At 32.4% G+C, this 19,224-nt stretch overlaps 1 protein-coding gene across 2 annotated transcripts in view; it reads left to right on the top strand.

Annotated features, from left to right (window-relative positions):
* Positions 1-19,224, top strand: part of LOC107454254 (retinoid X receptor ultraspiracle) — a 150,790-nt gene that overhangs the window by 115,291 nt on the left and 16,275 nt on the right. For both annotated transcript variants that reach the window (XM_016071379.3, XM_016071378.3), the window contains exons 3-4: positions 7,097-7,191; positions 13,611-13,768. In XM_016071379.3, coding sequence (XP_015926865.1) covers positions 7,097-7,191; positions 13,611-13,768 — 253 coding nt within the window. The remainder of the gene's footprint in view (positions 1-7,096; positions 7,192-13,610; positions 13,769-19,224) is intronic.

The raw sequence follows: 19,224 nt of genomic DNA, 5'->3' as shown, positions 1-19,224 counted from the left end.
AAAAAAAACTTAGTAAGAAAAAAATTACATCTTATTTTGATAAATTAAAATTCTTCTATAAATCGAGAACATGTATAATTTTTTGTTTAAGTTAAAAGATAGATAGGTAATTAGAATTTTATATTGTTGTAAAAATACGTAACGAACATCGAGTTTAATTTTATTAATTTTCGTAAACGTAAACGCAAACCATGTACAAGTTACCGGCTGAAATTGTTCGTATGTTTTCGGCGTACTCCGGTGTGATACAAAGGTACCACAAGCATGCGCGCATACTTTTTCTAAAGTTGTGGGGGTACAAATTGGCTTAAAATTAAAAACAACATACAAACCTGACTTACTCAAACTTTCCAAGGAGATGCAAGCACATTGTTCGCATTAATAAATATTTATTAAGTATGAAATTTAGTTTTATTTAGTGTACTACTTATTTAATGTAATAAAAGTTTACTAAACAAGCAGATTTGGCTCCTAACTTTTTTAAAAATTGTTGTAATGTTCATATTTGGCTCTTTGGCTAATAAGTTTGCCGACCGCTGTTCTAGGGCAAGGATGGCGAACAATATTTTGGGCACTCCACCGTTCACAATTGTTGTTACACTTTGAAGCATATGTAATAATTAAATTAAAATTCACAAAAAATGAACAAAATAATAAACAATATTAATAAAAAAATTAAAAATTAATGCTGAAAACAATTAATAACCATAAAAAACAAGCTAACAATAAATAACTAGCAAAAAAAAATTAACAGTCCTGCTTAAACTAACATCTTACAACCTAATATAAGTTATTTGTCATCTAATCTGCAACAACAGAAGTCACACTGATGTTACTTGAAAGTTGAATTACGCGTATAACTGAGATATTGCAAAATGCATATTTTTTCATTGTAAATATAGAGTTTTGAGTTGATAGCATTTAGTATTATTATTTTCCCAATAATCACGAAGTCAAAATTATTTGACGGAACGTCTATGACCTCATAAAGCAATTTTTTAGAGAAAATGGCACGTTGGTGTACATAGTTGATAATGCTAGAATGAGTTATAAAAATAATTCGAAAACTATGTCAAAAGTGTTTCTAACGGATGTAAAAAATACTAAATGTATTTTATGTGATGAAATTCATCCTTTGTATAAATGTACTATTTATAAAAATATGCCCGTAAGTGATAGAGTTGAGTTCGTTAAATCGAAATATTTATGCGTTAACTGTTTAAATAATCATAAAGTAAGTGAGTGTAGAAACAAAATCTCTTGTAGTATTTGCAGAAAAAAGCATCATTATTTCTCTTCACTTTCCGCCAGAGCAAAAAATAAATAAAGAAATAGTTTCGAATCAAATGAGTAATGAAATTAGAAACATTCAATCGACCTTGAATTCTTCGGCACCAGTTTTCCAGATGCCTGTGAATTTATGAGACGCCTGTCGTCTGTGGAAAATGTATTGCATCGATGGGAAAGGAATTAAAAACAGTTTTAGTTTGTTTGATTAAAGATGAATCAAATAAGTGTTTTGAAGTTCGAGGATTATTAGACGTGGGAGCGAATTCTAATTTTATGAGTAAAAGGTTAGCCGATTCTCTTAATTTAAATAGGTCAAGTACAAATATAACTGTATCGGGAATAAATAATACGTCTCTGAGCATAAAATTGAAAGTTAATGCTACCATTTTAAATAGAGATAGAAGTTTTGATTTAAACTTAAATTTTTTAGTAATTCCTAAAATTACAGAACTTACACCAGCTAATCCTCTTAATGTAAATATTCTATCGCTAAATAATATTAAACTAGCAGATGAAAAATTCTTTATTCCGAGTCCTATTGATTTGTTGTTAGGAGCAAAACACTTTTATGAAATCTTAAAATCGGATCAAATTTTCCGTCAGGATACAAATTTAAGATTGCAAAATAACGTTTTCGGGTATATTGTCAGTGGGAGTCTTCCGACCAAAAACGAAAATAAAATATATTGTGGGCTCGTTACAGATAATTTTGAGTTAGAAAAAACATTAAAAACTTTTTGGGAAGTAGAAAATGTAGAGAGAGAGTCTGAAATTTCTAAAACTAAAGAAGCTGAAATTTGTGAAGAGCATTTTCTAGAAAATTATTCAAGAACTGAGAGTGGAAAATATGTTGTTAAAATGCCCTTTAGAGAAGATCCGTCGTGTCTGGGTGAATCTAAGAAAAAAGCTGTAAAGTGTTTGAATTCGGTATGGAATCGCTTTGCTAGAGAACCTCAATTTTGTGAACTTTACAAAGCATTTATGCTAAAGTATTTAAATATGGCTCAATATGGAGGAAGTACAAGAGTCTGAATAACCAGATGTGCAGTATTATATTCCTCATCATTGCGTGTTTATACCTGAATCCAAAAGTACCCCTGTGAGAGTTGTGTTTAACGCAAGTGCATTAACTTCTACTGGAAAATCATTAAATTGTTTACAGTACAACGGAGGTATAATTCAGGATGATTTATTGTGCATCATGCTTAGGTTTAGAAAGCATCAATTTGCATTTGTTGCTGACATCAAAAAGATGTATCGCATGATACTTGTGGATCATAGCCGAAGAGATTTATTGAGAATTTTATTTAAGGCAGAGATTAATGATCCAGTGAAAGTGTATAAACTGTGTACTGTTACCTCTGGCACAACAAGTGCTCCCTTTTTGGTAACTAGGACAGTGCAGCAGTTAGCCAGAGATGAAGGAAGAGACTTTCTATTAGCATCAACTGTTTTGTTATATGATGTATACATGGATGATATAGTCACCGGTGCAGAGAGTTTAAATCAAGCAAGAGACATTCAACAACAGCTTATATCGTTGTTAGAAAAGGGAGGAATGGAGCGTCATAAATGGTCAGCTAATAACAAATTCCTTCTCTGTGATGAAACTAATGAATCGAGTTACTCATTTACTAATGAATCTGAAACATTAGGTGTACTTTGGAAACCACAACAAAACAGTTTTGTGTTTAATGTAATTATTGACCAAAGTGAGGTTTTTACTAAACGAACAGGGCTTTCTCAAATGGCACAAATTTTTGATCCTCTTGGTTTGTTGGGACCAATCATCACTAGAGCTAAAGCTGTTCTTACAAAAACTGTGGTTATTAAAATTGGATTGGTGTAATGCTCTTCCAGTTAAAGAAAAGGCCGAATGGCACAGTTTTCTTAATTCCTAGAGTGCAGTGAACTCAATCAGTGTCTTAAGATGAATTCTCAGTGAACAATTTCTCATCGTAGAATTGCGTGGATTTTCCGATGCCTCAGAAATGGCGTATGGAGCAATAATCTATGCTAAATCCATCAACTCTCTTGCTGACTCAGAAACAAGTATACTTATCAGTAAATCCAGAGTAGCTCCCCTGAAGTGTGTCTCAATACCTAGACTAGAGCTCTGCACAGCAGTTCTGTTGGTGAAACTAATGAGGAAAGTATTAAGTGCCCTTCAGCTAGAGGTTTCTAAAACTTGTTACTGGACAGATAATACCATCGTTCTGGCGTTTATGAGAAAAGAGTGTAGAGACCTAAAGACTTTTGTTGCAAATAGAATCGCTATAATCCAAAAATTAACTGTGAGTGAACTGTGGCATCCATCATGTTACCTCAAAACAGAACCCTGCCGACCTCGTTTCCAGAGGTATCGATCCATTGAGACTTAAAACATGTGACTTGTGGAGTGGCTCTCTATTTCTACGACAATCGTCAGTAGATGATTGCACAGATAATATATTTGTAGAGTCTGATGAACTGTTTCTTCGAGAAAACCAGTAGTTAGTGAAATTTGTGCCCTAATTAACACATTTGAGCCTCTAAGAATTGTGGCTTGGTGCAAGAGATTATTGCATAATTCTTTGAATCCATTGCATCCTACCCGTGGAACGTTGACAACAAGTGAACTTTCCCAAGCTTTATTGTGTGTTGTGAGAAACGTTCAGCGTACTTCATTTGTGACTGAAATTCAGTGTTTGGGAAAAGGCTTACTAATACTTAAAAATAGTAAACTTTTAAATTTGTGTCCCTTTCTAGATCAAAATGGAATTCTTACAGTTGGTGGCAGACTTCAAAACAGTGACTTAAGTGCATCTCAAAAACATCCAATATTTCTGCTTACCAAACATAATTTTACTTTAACAGTGATTAATTATTTTCATATTCTTTATTTTCATGCAGGTGCAGAAACTACATTATCGCTTATAAGATCAAAATTTTGGATTGTTTCAGCAAGAAATGTTGGAAAAATTGTCTTTATTAATTGTATTGTGTGTAAAAAGGTAAGTTCTAGAACTAAGCCACAGCAAATGGCTGACTTACCAGCTGCTAGAGTAACCATTTCTAGAGCTTTCTCTCGAACTGGACTTGACTTTTGTGGACCGTTTGTAGTAAAGGGCTTTATTGGTAGAAGTAAGCAAGTAAAAAAGATATTTATTTGTGTTTTTGTTTGCTTCACAACAAAAGTTGTACATTTTAAAATTGTGAATGATTTAACTACAGCTGCATTTTTAGCTGCTTTTAAAAGATTTGTATCCAGAAGAGGCGAATGTTCTGAGATTTTTAGTGATAACGGCCAGTAATTAAATTAGTAACTTTGCCTCATGTTAATTAAAAATTATGTTGATATATATGTTTATGCTTTATTGTTATATATTTGTATTTTTATGGTTTTGTTTTTATTTGTGTTTTGTTGAATGCTGCGTCATTCAACGCCCGGCGGTATGTTTACCCCAGAAGCGCCATCTGTGAAAATTCAGTGTGTGCAATGAATCCGAAGAGCTCGGATGTGAGAGAAGAGCTTTGCTCTAAATGAGTTATGTGAATAAAGTATTGTGTTTAGTCCAACTTTTGTGATTTTTGAGAACTTTTTTCGAGAATTTATGTGAAACTGAGCTATCGTCGGACCCAGGGGATAATAAGGATACGTCAATTTTCGGTGGCAACTTTCGTGGTGGTTAAGGGGATAGAGCGTTCGCCTCCCATTGAGGTGAACCGGGTTCGAATAGCAGCAATGGCTGGTCGTTACGAATTCCGCACCCTGCTCGCACCGACCACAGTGCTAAATATCTTCGGTGCACAAATATCCTCAGTGGTAGACGGATCATGGGTTATTTCCTCTTGCTGTCAGGCTAACAGGGGGATGTTTTCTTGGTTTTTCGCTCCGTGTAACACAAATGCGGGTTTGTTTCATCAAAAAGTCCTCCACGAAGGCAAAATTTCTCCCAATACTTGATCCCTTATTTTTTTGGATTAGGTTCAAAATTTCAAGGCTACGAAGTTGAATATAAGTAGCCGAAAATTGGATCGGTTATAAAAAACTGTAGTAGGATATGAGCTTTATTAAATGATTTTATATATTCTTCTCTAATTTTGTAATTGAAATTCGTATCGGATATTTCTGTCAACCTGGCACTAGATGAAATATTGTTCGCAATATCACGACTATGGAAATTCCTTTATCTCTATACAGGAATTACCATAGTCGTGCCACTATGGAACTAACCTTTTTTATACAAATAAAAGGAAACTGCGAGCCAAAATTTAATCATATATAAAATGTCACGAATCTTATTACATTTTTCAGCCTTTCAATTGTTGATGCCATCTTACAACAACTGTTTTAAAATTACAAATTTAGAAATATTTTTTAAACATGTATTGTCATTAAAATTTAAAGTTCGATTTAAAAAACGTGTAGAACAAGTTTTTCTTTACGATAGTCCGAAAAACAGTTTCGTGCTCTAAGTTTATTTTTTATACTTCCTGCCTCAAGCTAGTACATTATATTAGTTATCAGATAGATTACTTTAAAACTCTATAGTTTGTCTATGTAAAAACTCCCCTTGCCATTCGTCTAGAGTAGTGGCGGTGTCTATGGTTAACTATTTCAAATAGGGGTGTTGGGTTAATATTTAAGACAGGTTTTGGTCGGCGAGAGAAAGGGAAGACAGAGCTCCCCTATTTTAAATGTGCTATTTTTTGTCTCCATAGGCAGCAGACGATCCTATCTTTAGACAAACTATAGATGACTTTTATGTTCTTGTTATGACTTTTATGTTATGTTATCGTTTATTTATTTTTCTTTAAAACGAAAACACTTGAAGGGAACTGCAATACGTAAATTATATGATGTTTATAATACAATTTTCGTAAGACGCTCTAATAAAACAACTTTACCAGCGTATCTTTTCTTAACATAATGCAGAAAGAATATGGCAACAATTAACATTTTTAGCCGCTCCATATTCCATAAGATGTACACGAAATATGAACTATACCATGGCCAAATAATTAGACGCACTATACGATTCTATCTTAATTATCAGGTCATACTATACAGCCATATTGTTTTTACGCGACTTGTTTACCTTCGTGTAATAATTGGTTAACATTGTAATTCAATACGTTAAAAATAAATACAAATATAAAAAGCCCATTACATGTGTGTTTAAATATAAACTTGTGCAAAACATGTAACTACAGCATCTAATAATTTGGTCTAATTATTATAATATGCTAATATAATACCTGATATAATACATATTTATATAATATATGGTCTAATTTATTCAATCGTCTCATTTAACCAATTGATACACGAGCGTAAACAATTGAAACCGGTTTCAGTCCCGTAAAAACAATTAAGCTGTCACCTGATAATTAAGATTTTAAATAGAATCTTATAGTGCGTCTAATAATTTGGCCAGGGACTGTATATTGTATATGTTACGGTCAATGTAATTAATAGGTAATTATTAATAATTATTAAGTAAATCTGTTATTTATCTTTTAGAATTTATCACATTTATCGGTAATTAATTATATTTACCAATGAAGAAAGTAATAATTTTCAGATAATGGGTAATTTCCAGCTCTAACAGTTAGAAAATGCCTGTTGCTTGTGCATACCTCGTTATTTGTGTGAGCTGTTCTTTTGTTGTACGGATGCTTTGATCTAGCTAAACGATTCTTTTTACGATTTCATTTTTTAAGGCACTTATCCTTAAGAAAACGCATCAGAGTAGGGACGAATTTTTATTAATTTAAACTGTATCATTAAAACAGTTGTACAAAAAGCTATTTTATTTTTCAGCCCAAATATCCACCGAATCATCCCTTAAGTGGATGTAAACATCTCTGTTCTATATGTGGAGATCGAGCATCTGGGAAGCATTATGGAGTTTACAGGTATTTTCATCTCTATCTTTGTGTACTTAACAAGACTGTTTATGTTGTAGGCTTATTGAAAAATCTCATTCTTCATTTGTAGAATCAGGAAAGTCTTCTGATATTACAATCAATCTGTTCCATAGTAACTCCTTTCTTTATGGCGGGACAGAATTTGAGGCCACTTATCTTTCCATCTAGTTATTTTTAATGATTACACTAAAGAGAGTTCAACCACTTAAGTTTGGGTTTTCAAGTGCCTTTATCAAAGTCACCTTTCTTTTATAGCGTCATTAGAACTAATTGGAATTTGATGTTAATAAAATTCCGGTTCTTTCGAGAAATATTCTATATTTGTTCATTTTCTTGAACATTTCCAAACGTGCTTCTTTCAATTTTCTCTCAAAAATTTCCAGGGTTTCTCTTTTTTCTGTCAATGCGCAAGTTTCAGCTACCTAAACTGAAATAGATCCAATTAAGCATTTGTTGTTTGTCGACTGGACTATGAAGGGGTCATGCTTCAAGAAGTCTCGTGCACGGCGTCCATACTGTGGCTTACCTCTGAAATAGCCAACAAATCTACCCTGTAAGTACCTCAATTGACGAAATGTGAGCAATTGAAATAAAAATTAATGTTTTGTTACCTTAAATATTTCTTTAAGCCAAAGAAACAAAGTTAGATTTCTGCTCTTATATTGATTTTTTATGATAATTTCAGAAGGGAATTTCTTGAAATTTATAGTATTTCTAAAAATGGATATTTGAACTTAGTGCCGATTGAATTTTTGGTTTGATTAATATTGAGGTTATATTGTTTTCCATTCGTGAGTATTTATGGTACAAACAATCATTATTTATGTAGCTGTAACAAAAAGGTATTATTTTTAGCTGTTACTAATAATTAATTCAGACAAGTTAATATTGTGAATAACATTTTTACATCACTTTTGTCAGTCGCGTTTCTATAAACGTTTAAATGTTACTAATTTTTGCCACATATTTAAATATTATTAATGTGTTAGTAAAGCTTGTATAATATACATTTAAAATAAAATATCAGGAAAAGTTTAAAAGAAATGCTAAATTTTAATTTAAAAAAAAAATAGTATCAATAACGAAACGCAACTGGAGATGAATTATGAGCAATTGAATAAAAAAAATGAAACATATTTATTGCTGCATTCAAGTATTTCAACATATGATATTTAACTTCCTTGAATTCTTAATTTCTGAGTATTAAATTTCATCTATCTGTATACCAGATATGAAATATGTAATTCTTATAATCCGAAGAGCTCACACAGAATGCTTTTCAACAATCTTCCAGTTTCATGATCATTTTCAAAAAGGAATTACCGCCATATTCTGTTACAACGGCCAATAAAGGTCATAAAATACGTAAATTATTTCGTTAAATCAAACTTTTGGAAGACTTGTATCAAAAAGTATACTATTGCATTATTGCTATTATTTTCCTTTTAACATATGAGAAATTCCCTTTTCAAATAAAATGCAATTAGATTTTCCAAGATATCAATCCCCATCTAATTTGTTACTTTAGTCACACAGAAATCTCTGCTCTTAATTATGATTTAATAATTATTTTTCTGCCAATACTTACTGGCTTAACTATCAAAGAAAGAAATATAAAGGCAAAATCCCTTAAAATGAGTTTTAATAAAGAAAATATAGTAGTTTTTTTTTTTTTTTTTAAATTAACGGAATATCAAAATTTATAATGATTTATCAACATAATTATAGTGTGTTCTGTTTAGGAATTTATTTTAAGTGACTTTATTATTATTTAAAACCTACTTTTTTCAAAAAAGCATCATTTTCTAGATAATTTTACATTTATGTGGAATAACAAAATCATTTTAATGTATCTCGCATAATTTTAAACTTTTCACACATTCGATTGTTATTCTGCTCAAAACATGAAGTATTCCAAAACTGTTTCCAGATCCTCATAATCGAATGAATGACCTAAAGTAAAAATGATGCTCCTTTAAGCTTATTTTATGACCATCGTTGAACAGCCGACCCAATTTTTGGGTTTACGATTACTAATGTTTAACTTCTTAGCCTTGAAATTTTGAACTGAATCCGGAAGACAAGGGAACTCCTGGATCAGTACCCAACGGAAGTATTGATTTGTTATGGGAACTTTGTGACCTTAACAGATTTAACGTGTACCAGTCACCATTAATACACGGGGATTCCTCGGCAGTCTAGATTCGAACTCGCGTTCTCACGAACATGAGATCATCGCCCTACCAACTAGGCTATCACGGCCCCGCTTTAAGCTTATAGACCAATAAGAAAATATGTGAAGAATTACTCAATCGGAATAAATTTGCTTTAATAAACTTTTAAAAAGACTCATTACAAAAAATCTTCTTTACTTTGGGCTTATTATCTGTTTGAAATATATCAGGTTAATTGAGCAATGAAAGTTTTTTTCAAATTAGCCTGAAGGTATGTGAGCAAATTCCAATAAGCCTAAATAGTATCATTCTAAGTAGAAAATACTGGAGACTTTTCCAATCAGCCGGATTAGTTAATAAGCCTGTGACATGAATTCCCAATAAATAGAATAATTTATTGGATTATTAAAATTTCTATCACTGGAGACCTTCCTTCTTAAATTAGAAAGAAAAGAACAGTATATTTTTAATGTGTAGGTACTGAATAAACTGTATGTGTTCGGAAAATAGTAATTAACAAAAATACCTAACTGCTTAAGAGGATTGTATCCAATGAGGAATTCTAAATTGGACTATCAATTTCTTTAATCATAATGATAGCTAACTCATTTTTCTTATATTACATGATCTCATCTTTTATTTTTTCTGCCGAACAAGTTTGATTCATGCTGAGTTTGCAGTTACATATATTAAACCCGCGAAATATGAAAAAATTTAAATAAAAGAGCCTAAACTTTCGATTGCTCTCTTGACTAAACTATTATTACCTTATTTTTCAAATTGAGGCTAACCCACATATTTTGATAATCAAGAATTCAAATTGTTTGTGAAAAAGCCAAGCAACATATGTACATTCATATGGAGAAGAAGAAGATTCAGGGGTGCCATTTATATGTTGAGATGGTGGAATATTAAGGTGTGGGTGTTTGTATATTATGGTATAGTGGATTAAGTTGAAGATAGTAATGACAAATTGAAGATTGCGATGAAAACAGAAGGGTGATGAAAATAATAGTTGAGCCGGATTAGAATTAATAAAAAGGCTTTTATTTTATGTATTTGTAGAGCTCGAGGTACCAAATATACATATTATCCATAAGAATTTCAGTTGTATCAATTTTTGCATAATAATATTAATAAGGACAGGCCATGGGAGACAAATCCCCCACAACCTGCCTAATCAAAAGCCAAATTAAAAAGTACGTGTAATTTGTTCCCAACGGACACAGAAGCATGGTTAGGAGATCCAAAATTGGCGAATTATCAAAATATAACATAGCCAAAACAAAGCCAACCAGCATTATCAATATAGAGTTCAAATAATACCTTGGCGATCATGAGTCGCCAACAAATTTATGAGAATTATTACAACCATGCAACTGAAACATTTTTGCGGTTAGAAATTAGAATAAAAAGTTATAAATAGATTTTTGTTTTCGATTAGAGGCGACAGTGAATTAATATGTCTGCATAATAATGAAATAAAAAGAAAGTATCCGTTACATTGATCTGGAAGAGAAGAAATAAATATTTTATGTTCGTTTAAAAAGATTAAGTTTTTGATTTATTTTAAATATAATCCTTCTATTAATAAAATAAGCTTAAGTAATGAAGGATATTTTAAAAAAGATAAGAAATACATATGTAATGCCAAATGTGGCATCACAATTCATTTCGTAACTTAATTAATAATTAGCTCAAATTAAGTAGCATACATGAATTCAACTCTTTGAACCAAAAATTGGTGCTTAGTTACAAAAAATCTGTTAATTAGAATTTTGATACATTTTTCAGCTCCCTGTGAATGCGTGCCATTAATCATCTACGACAGCTTAGATTTCTGTTAATTCCATGTTTTTATAATAAAACAATTGTTATAAATCTACATAAAACATACTACCGTTTTCTAGGGAGTTAGAAAACGATAAAAAGGATCGAAAGATGATGTCAATGTTGGCGTGATGTACGTTAAACAACGTACGTATCATTTCATTATTCAGAGAATAATAGTGTTTTAGAAGTTGAATCCTACATAACCTAGAAATATAATATAATATTAATTCAAATTACAATATATATTTAAACGAAATATTTCTTAAACGAGAATAAAAATATAATTTTTTTCCTTTATTTAATAAACGTGGTTGTTATGGTTTCAGTTCGGAAAATATTTATTGAAAAAGCTTTTTTTCTCCCGCTTTTATAATGTCTTGATATCATGTTTTTCTCCAACGACGAGATCATGTCAAATAACCTGGATAGAGTATTTTCAGAGGTTATTTTTTAAGACTACTACTGAAAAATGTAGATCAGTAAATTTCTCATAAAATAAGTCTGATATGTTTAATTTCAAACATGGCTTATTTTAAAAATTGATCTAATTTGTAATTTTTTTAAATAAATAATAAAGGTTAATTTTTTGCCAAAAATTATACTGCAATGAGTTAAACAAACAATATTATATGAATAACAGTTATTTTCTCAGCATAGATTTTTTGTCCCGGATGAGTTATGCCTTGATATAACTATAGGCTAAGGTAACAGAAAAAAAAAACGTATTTGTGACTTAGTAAGTAATTATACGGGTTCGCGCGTAATGTAGATAAGACGGGCTTGTAAAAGACATTTGTTTGCTTCATAATTCGTTACATTTCTTAGCATACCATTTGAAATAAATAAATGAACTCAAAATATCAATCTTAAATAGATTTTGTTCTAATGATCCGATTTTCACAAACTATGAGCCAATCTTAATGAAAATTATTTCAAATATGCTAATTAATTAGTGATAACATAAAAAACATACGTTATCTGTGAAAATCTATCTTCTTTTCAACGGATTTTGATTTTACGGGTAAACATGGTTCCAATAGCTTTGGTTGTTGAAATTGGGCCCCCTTTATCTGAATATCTGGAGAAGTTTCTTTACACTCATTTATAGCATTTGTTTATCCAAAGATAACTAAAAAATAATATTTAGTATTTCTTTAAATTATTTTTCAATACTCTATTAACAGGTACAAAATTTTTTACACTATTTTAAACTATTTAATTTTAAATGACAGAATACAAAATTTGAGCGAAATCGGCTGAATAGTTTCTGAGTTTTTAAATTTCAAAAGAGCTTTAAAGTTCAATTTCTCAGAACTATTCGTCCGATTTCGTATTTTGTCACTTAAAGTTAGTACATAGTTTAAAATGATGTAAAAATTTGTATACCTTACAATTCAAAATGTTTTTGAATCTCATTAATAAAAAATAATAATAAACTATTAAAAATGATTTTTTACGTCGAATTATCTTTAGACAAACTAAATTCATAATTGTGTAAAAAAAACATTTTCAATTTTCTTAAAAAGTTCCCGAGATATGAGGAAATACGTAAAAACGGAAGCCAACATTAAGGGGTGAAAACCGTTGTCCACACTAAACTAGACCCTATTTTGCAGATTCCGGCTAGAGGAAATCCGTGGATAAGAGATTGATGCTGTGACTTAATATATTTGAGATTGTCCTATGAACCATTGTCATCGGCACTTAGTTCATGAAAATTCTATCCATAAAATAAAAGTTATTCTCGGTGACTTTGTTTTATGCACTAAACAATTATTTAGGCAGGCTCCTAGTTATTATTTTTCTGAAACTTAAAAAATTCTATTGAACCATTTTTTTTCTTTCTTTTTTGCCTATTATAAGACAAAACATTCGAAGTCGTACGAAGAAATAATGTATAAATGTTACAAATGCTCTAAGAACTCACAGATTACTATTAAGGTCACAAAAAAAATTTAGATTTGTACATTTTAAGGTCACAGAGAAAAAAAGATCTGTATTAAAAGTTAAATAATTAGGAAAATTAGATTAGGCACTACGAGTTTATTTATTTATTTTGGAAAAATGAATGATGAAATATTTCTTTACTGTTGACAAAATTCATTTCCTTGAAAACTGACGATAGTTGTTTCGTTACTTTGACGAAATATTCGCTCGAAGCATATATCAGGAAACGGTTTCATCAAAAATGAAGAAAATTTCGTGAAATTTGAGTCTCTATTTTTTTGCAGTTGAGTCTATGTGTACTAAATTTTTAGCTTATTTCACTAAAATTTGGTTAGAAAATATATTTTTCTTATAAGAGAGATTATGTTTTGCTAACTATGCAGTTCCTAGAATTATTCTTAAATGTTTTAAATAGAGGGGGAAAATGTGATTTTTAATCCTTCTTTTCTTTAGCTGTGAAGGGTGTAAAGGTTTCTTCAAAAGGACTGTAAGAAAAGATCTTTCTTATGCCTGTAGAGAAGAAAGAAACTGCCTTATTGATAAAAGACAAAGAAATCGATGTCAGTATTGTCGGTATCAAAAATGCCTTTCAATGGGAATGAAAAGAGAAGGTAATTATTTTCACATTTTACCATTAAATTTTTTTTTACTCTAACGCAGTGTTCCCCAACTCCCGGTCCGTGAATCAAATGGTACCGGGCCGCCCATTTCATTGAAACTGAGTTTAAATTCCTAGGTTTATACCCCAAATTAAAAATATCTGATAAGTGGTAAGGAATGGATCTGCTACCCATTTGTCAACAAAGCGGACGAATCTAGTATGTCTGTGCAAGAAGAAGATCAACTGTTGGAGATTGCAAATTATGTCGGCCTTAAAACTACTTCCGAGACAACAACTCTGCCAGTGTTCTGGATTAAAGTCATGGCAGAATACCCCGAGATTGCCACCACAGCACTTAAATCTCTATTGCCATTTCTGACAACCTATCTGTGTGAAGTGGGGTTTTCCGCAGTAACAGAAACCAAAACAAAGCAACGGAATGAACTGGACATAATCAACACACTTCGGGCGTCATTGTCTCCGATTACCGCCCAGATGGAACAGTCTCATTGCAAAGAAACAAGCTCTCTTTGATTTAACGTTCTAGTAAGTTAAAATGTTAAATCACTTTGTATTTATTTTTTAGTGTAACTTTATTTCATTTTGAAGGCATATTTAAACACAATTAAATTAAAATTAATAAAACAAAATAATCTAAAATCTTAACAATCAACGCCCGGTAAAATAAGTAAACGTTGAGCTGTGATAAAAAGGCTGGGGAACACTGCTCTAACGAATCTTATCAGAAACATCAGATAATTAAAATTACTATAAAACAATTTACCAAGTAACAAATTTTATACTCGAAAAATTATTTTAAGTGCAACAAATCTACATTTTTAAGCGATTTTATTTTTGGATTGATTTATGTATAAACCGGGTGTTTCAAAATAATGTTGCCAAAATGAAAGTACAAAGCAAGTGTACAAAAAGTGGAGAGGATATAGTGGTTTATAGTTGTACGTATTATAAATAAAATAAAAACATTATTTTATTTTAGTAGTATTCATTTACGGCCAATGTTTTTACAGAAGATTCTTTCTAGACGCCTGGAGATCCACATAACATCGACTCCACATAACATCCGACTGGAGATCCACATAGCATGATATGGTTCACCTTTTCGAGCTTAGAAACGTATAATTTGCAGCTCCCTCTAGTGGTTTTCGATAATGTTAGCAATTCAATGTTCCTTTGAGTTGATACCTTTTTTTATGCCTGATTTGCTCTTTCATTTTAACCACTTCCATTTAAAGCACGCTGTGTGTCTTCCAAAACCTGGTCCATAAAGTATTTTTCTAAGCTGTTTTGTGAATAAATTTGTTTAACATTTTACTTGAATGATACATTAATCCGTTAGTTCAATTTCTAAAAGAACTATATTTTAGAGGATAAATTGATTATTTTATGGCAGTTATCTGTTTTATTCTACCTGGTTTGATAAAACCGGATATATAGGAATAATGAAAAGAAATTAATTTTTACCAACTGAAGTACTGTTTTATTGCAACAAATTATTACAAAGACTCTCCTACACCGATAATCATGGAAAGGTTTGAAAATCAAGAAACATAGTTACTTCTGTTAGTGGATTTAAGAACAGAATATGACATGACTTTGAACTGATATGACTTTTAAAATCTAAGAAATTAGCCTTATTTCAAAGAATGACTTTCGATCTTTAATGTCTATGAATGTCTTTTGCTAATGTGGAAGTAGTAAAATACAAAATAATAATGCTCAGCACAGTTGTTCACTCATTTCGCAAATAATATTGCAGCCTGTAAATCCATGTATTTTCCTCAAAATTCAAAAGGCTCTTTAACTTTGACCCCAAACGTTTTGAGAAAAAGACGCGTATCTGTTAGCTTTACACATATCCCGAAAATTTCGACAAAATCAAAAAAGTAAAGTACTCAATTTGCCCGATTTTTATAAAACACACTGGTTCTTAAGTTTCTTGCCTATTCTATATGAAAGCGAAGCAGATGAGGCCGAAGTGTACAAATCCATAACTTTGTGGGTTGTTTGGTATCTTTGTTAGAGTCCCCACTTAAACTCTAAAAAGAAATCTAACTCTAGAAAAGCCTTCCACATGAAAATAATTCCGAGAACGGATTATAGGTTTCTTCATAAATAACACTAAGTTTAAATAAATAACTATCTTTATTAACATTTACGAAGCTTGTAAATTTAACTAAAACATTCTAACATACATAAAACTTAACCACTTTAACATTGAAGCAGCATAGAAAAAAACTGCGAAAAGGTAACCGGCGAGAACATGCCGGACTGCTAACTAGAACCGATGGGGAGAGAGAGCAAGCTGTGGGGAGGCGGCCAAGTTATATCCAAAACATACTGTGCGCATTTTGCTGATTTCGCCCTTCACGCATATCTCCATTCAGGTATGAGGTTTACGTCAATTATCGGCTGCAAGCGACGTAGTCCAACGTCAGAGATTCGTAGTTCGGACTTTGCATTTCAGACCGCAACGCCACAGGTACTCCCCCTCCAGTCTGAAAGACGAAAAAAAAAAAATTACAACAATGTAACAGTAACCATGTATGCAGTTATAACCATAAAATTGTGCATGCAACCATAACACGATATGCAAGCATTAAGGTAATAAAAAATGGACAGTGCGTTTTGAACGGAGTTCTCTTGCATTGTCAACTCCACTCAAAATGTAAACTGGTTTTAGGTGGTTAATACCTATGTTGACCTCTTTATCTTTAATTTTGAGCTTATAAAATTTTTCATTAAGCTGTAATACTTCATAAGGTCCATCGTACGGTTGCTGTAAGGGCTTGCGCACGCAGTCTTGTCTAACAAAAACATGATTTGTCGATAATAAATCCTTATGCTCAAAAATGTCTTTGTGGCAGTGGCGAGATGTTGGAGCAGGACGCAATCTGTTCATATATTCCCGTAAAACTTATAAGAAATCATGATACTGTGGTAAATCAGTTGTATGACATCTAAAAAATTCTCCAGGCAGTCTTAAAAAGCAACCGTAAACTAACTCCGCTATTGAAACGCCGATATCAGGCTTCAAACAGGAACGAATGCCCAAAAGAATCACTGGTAGAACTTCACTCCAGCGGTCAGTAGAGTGACATTTGATAGCGGTCTTGAGTTGCCGGTGAAATCGTTCTACGATTCCGTTTGATGAGGGATTATACGCTGTGGTCCGTCTCTTTTCACACCCAAGAAATCGAGCCAAATCTTGGAACAGATTGCCTTCGAACTGTGTGCCTTGATCGGACACTATTACATCTGGTACTCCGAAGCGAGCTATCCACCCAAAAAAGAAATTCTCAGACACTGTATTTGCTGTCTGGTCTGGCATTGGAAATGCTTCTGGCCATCGACTATATCTGTCAACACATGTCAGACAATACCTGTATCCTTTAGATGGAGGTGGGGGACCTACTATATCTATGTGGACATGGCTGAAACGACATCGAGGAAGAGGATAAAAGCCAGGTTCAGACTTTGTGTGTCGTTGAACCTTAGACTTCTGACACTGCAAGCAGGATTTTGTCCACTCTGAGACGTCTTTTTTTAAGGAATGCCAGACAAATCTTTGTCGGATCAAGTCAACAGTTGCCTGCACTCCTGGATGAGATAAGTTATGAAGATTTTCGAAAACTACTTTTCGAAATGTTTGAGGTACGTAAGGGCGTACCTTGCCAGTGGACGTGTCACATCATAGTTCTAAACCATCTGGCGTTAATACGAAAGGTTTGAGCTTCAAAACCTCTGATCTCCTAGCCTCATGCAACTCATCCCCAGAAGACTGTGCACGTGCCATTTCCCCATAATTAATATTATCAGATATATGAATTTCAGACACTCTGGAAAGTGTGTCTGCCACTAAATTTTCGTTTCCCAAAATGAAACGTATATCTGTAGTAAATCGAGAAATGTATTCGAGGTCTCTTACTTGTTGAGGCGAGTTATTACCATTATTCTTACAAAACGCGTATGTCAATGGCTTGTAATCAGTATAAACGCAAAATTTTCGTCCTTCTAACATATGTTTAAAATGCCCTTATAGAGCTATAAATTGCAAGTAACTCACGATCATATGTACTATAGTTACGTTCGGTAGTTGTAAGTTTGCGTGAAAAAAACGCTAATGGTTGTACAATATCGTTATCAATCTGTTGCAAAACTGCTCCAATGCCAATATCTGAAGCGTCTACCATTAATGTAATTTCCGCATTGACTATCGGATGCGCTAATGTTATCGCATTCGCAACGGATTCTTTACAAGCGTCGAAAGCTTTAACGTTTGCCTCTGACCAAGTGATCGGAGTTTTATCCCTTTTTTCTTAGTTTTACAAAGATCGTGTAGGGGGGGCCTGAATAGTAGCAGCGTTTTTTAAAATTCTATGATAGAAATTTAATATAGCTAAGAAATGGCGCAATTCCTCAACAGTCTTTGGCAAGGGAAAATTTTGAATAACAGTTACTTTATCAGGTAGAGGTGAAATACCTTGAGTATTAACAGGAAATCCCAAGAATTGTAACTCCATTTGGCCGAACACGCATTTTTCGACGTTTAAAATAATACCGAACGAGTACAACAACTCGAAAATTTGTTCCAATTGCAACATATGCTCACTTTCAGTTGCGGAAGCGACTAACACGTCATCTAAATATGCGTAACAAAAATCTAATCCGCGTAGAATTTGATCAATAAACCTTTGAAAAGTTTGCGCTGCGTTTGATAATCTAAAACACATGCAATTGTATTCGTAAAGACCAAAAGGTGTTATTACCACACTTTTAGATTTTGAATCCACGTCTAATGGGATCTGGTGGTAAGCTTTTACTAGGTCAATTTTTGAGAATCTAGTTTTACCAGCTGAGCCAGATGAAAAATCCTGAATATGCGGTATGGGATAACGATCCTCTAAAGTGACCGAATTTAACTTTCGATAGTTACCGCATCCCCGCCATTCATCATTCTTTTTTTTTAGCTAAATGAATGGGACTAGACCATGGGCTATTTGAAAGAGAAACTATACCCTCCCTTATGAAAAAATCGAGGTATAAATGAGGTATAAACGAGGTATATTTTAAAGGTATAAAGGAGGTTGTTGTTTAAATACGTCGTAAAGGTTGAAAAGGGTGCAAATGAATACCTCAAAATCAACCTCAAATATACCTTAAATATACCTCCAGAGGTATATATGTTTCAGCCTGAAGTATATTTTTTTACACTTGTGGAAGTATTTATTCAACAACCTAAGGTGTGTCATTTTACACTTCAGGTTATTATAAATCAACCTCAGGTGTATTTTGTTCGACTTCAGGTAATTATTTTTCAACCTCAGGTATCTAATTTTATGCTTGTAGAGGTAGATATTTTTCAACCTATGGTGTGTCATTTTACACTTCAGCTTATTATAAATCTACCTCAGGTGTATTTTGTTCGACATCACTAAGAATTCA

Source organism: Parasteatoda tepidariorum, chromosome X1 (genome assembly GCF_043381705.1).
Source record: "Parasteatoda tepidariorum isolate YZ-2023 chromosome X1, CAS_Ptep_4.0, whole genome shotgun sequence".
NCBI lineage: Eukaryota > Metazoa > Arthropoda > Arachnida > Araneae > Theridiidae > Parasteatoda > Parasteatoda tepidariorum.
The sequence above is the reverse complement of the archived record's forward strand: the minus strand, read 5'-3'. Positions and strand labels throughout refer to the sequence as shown.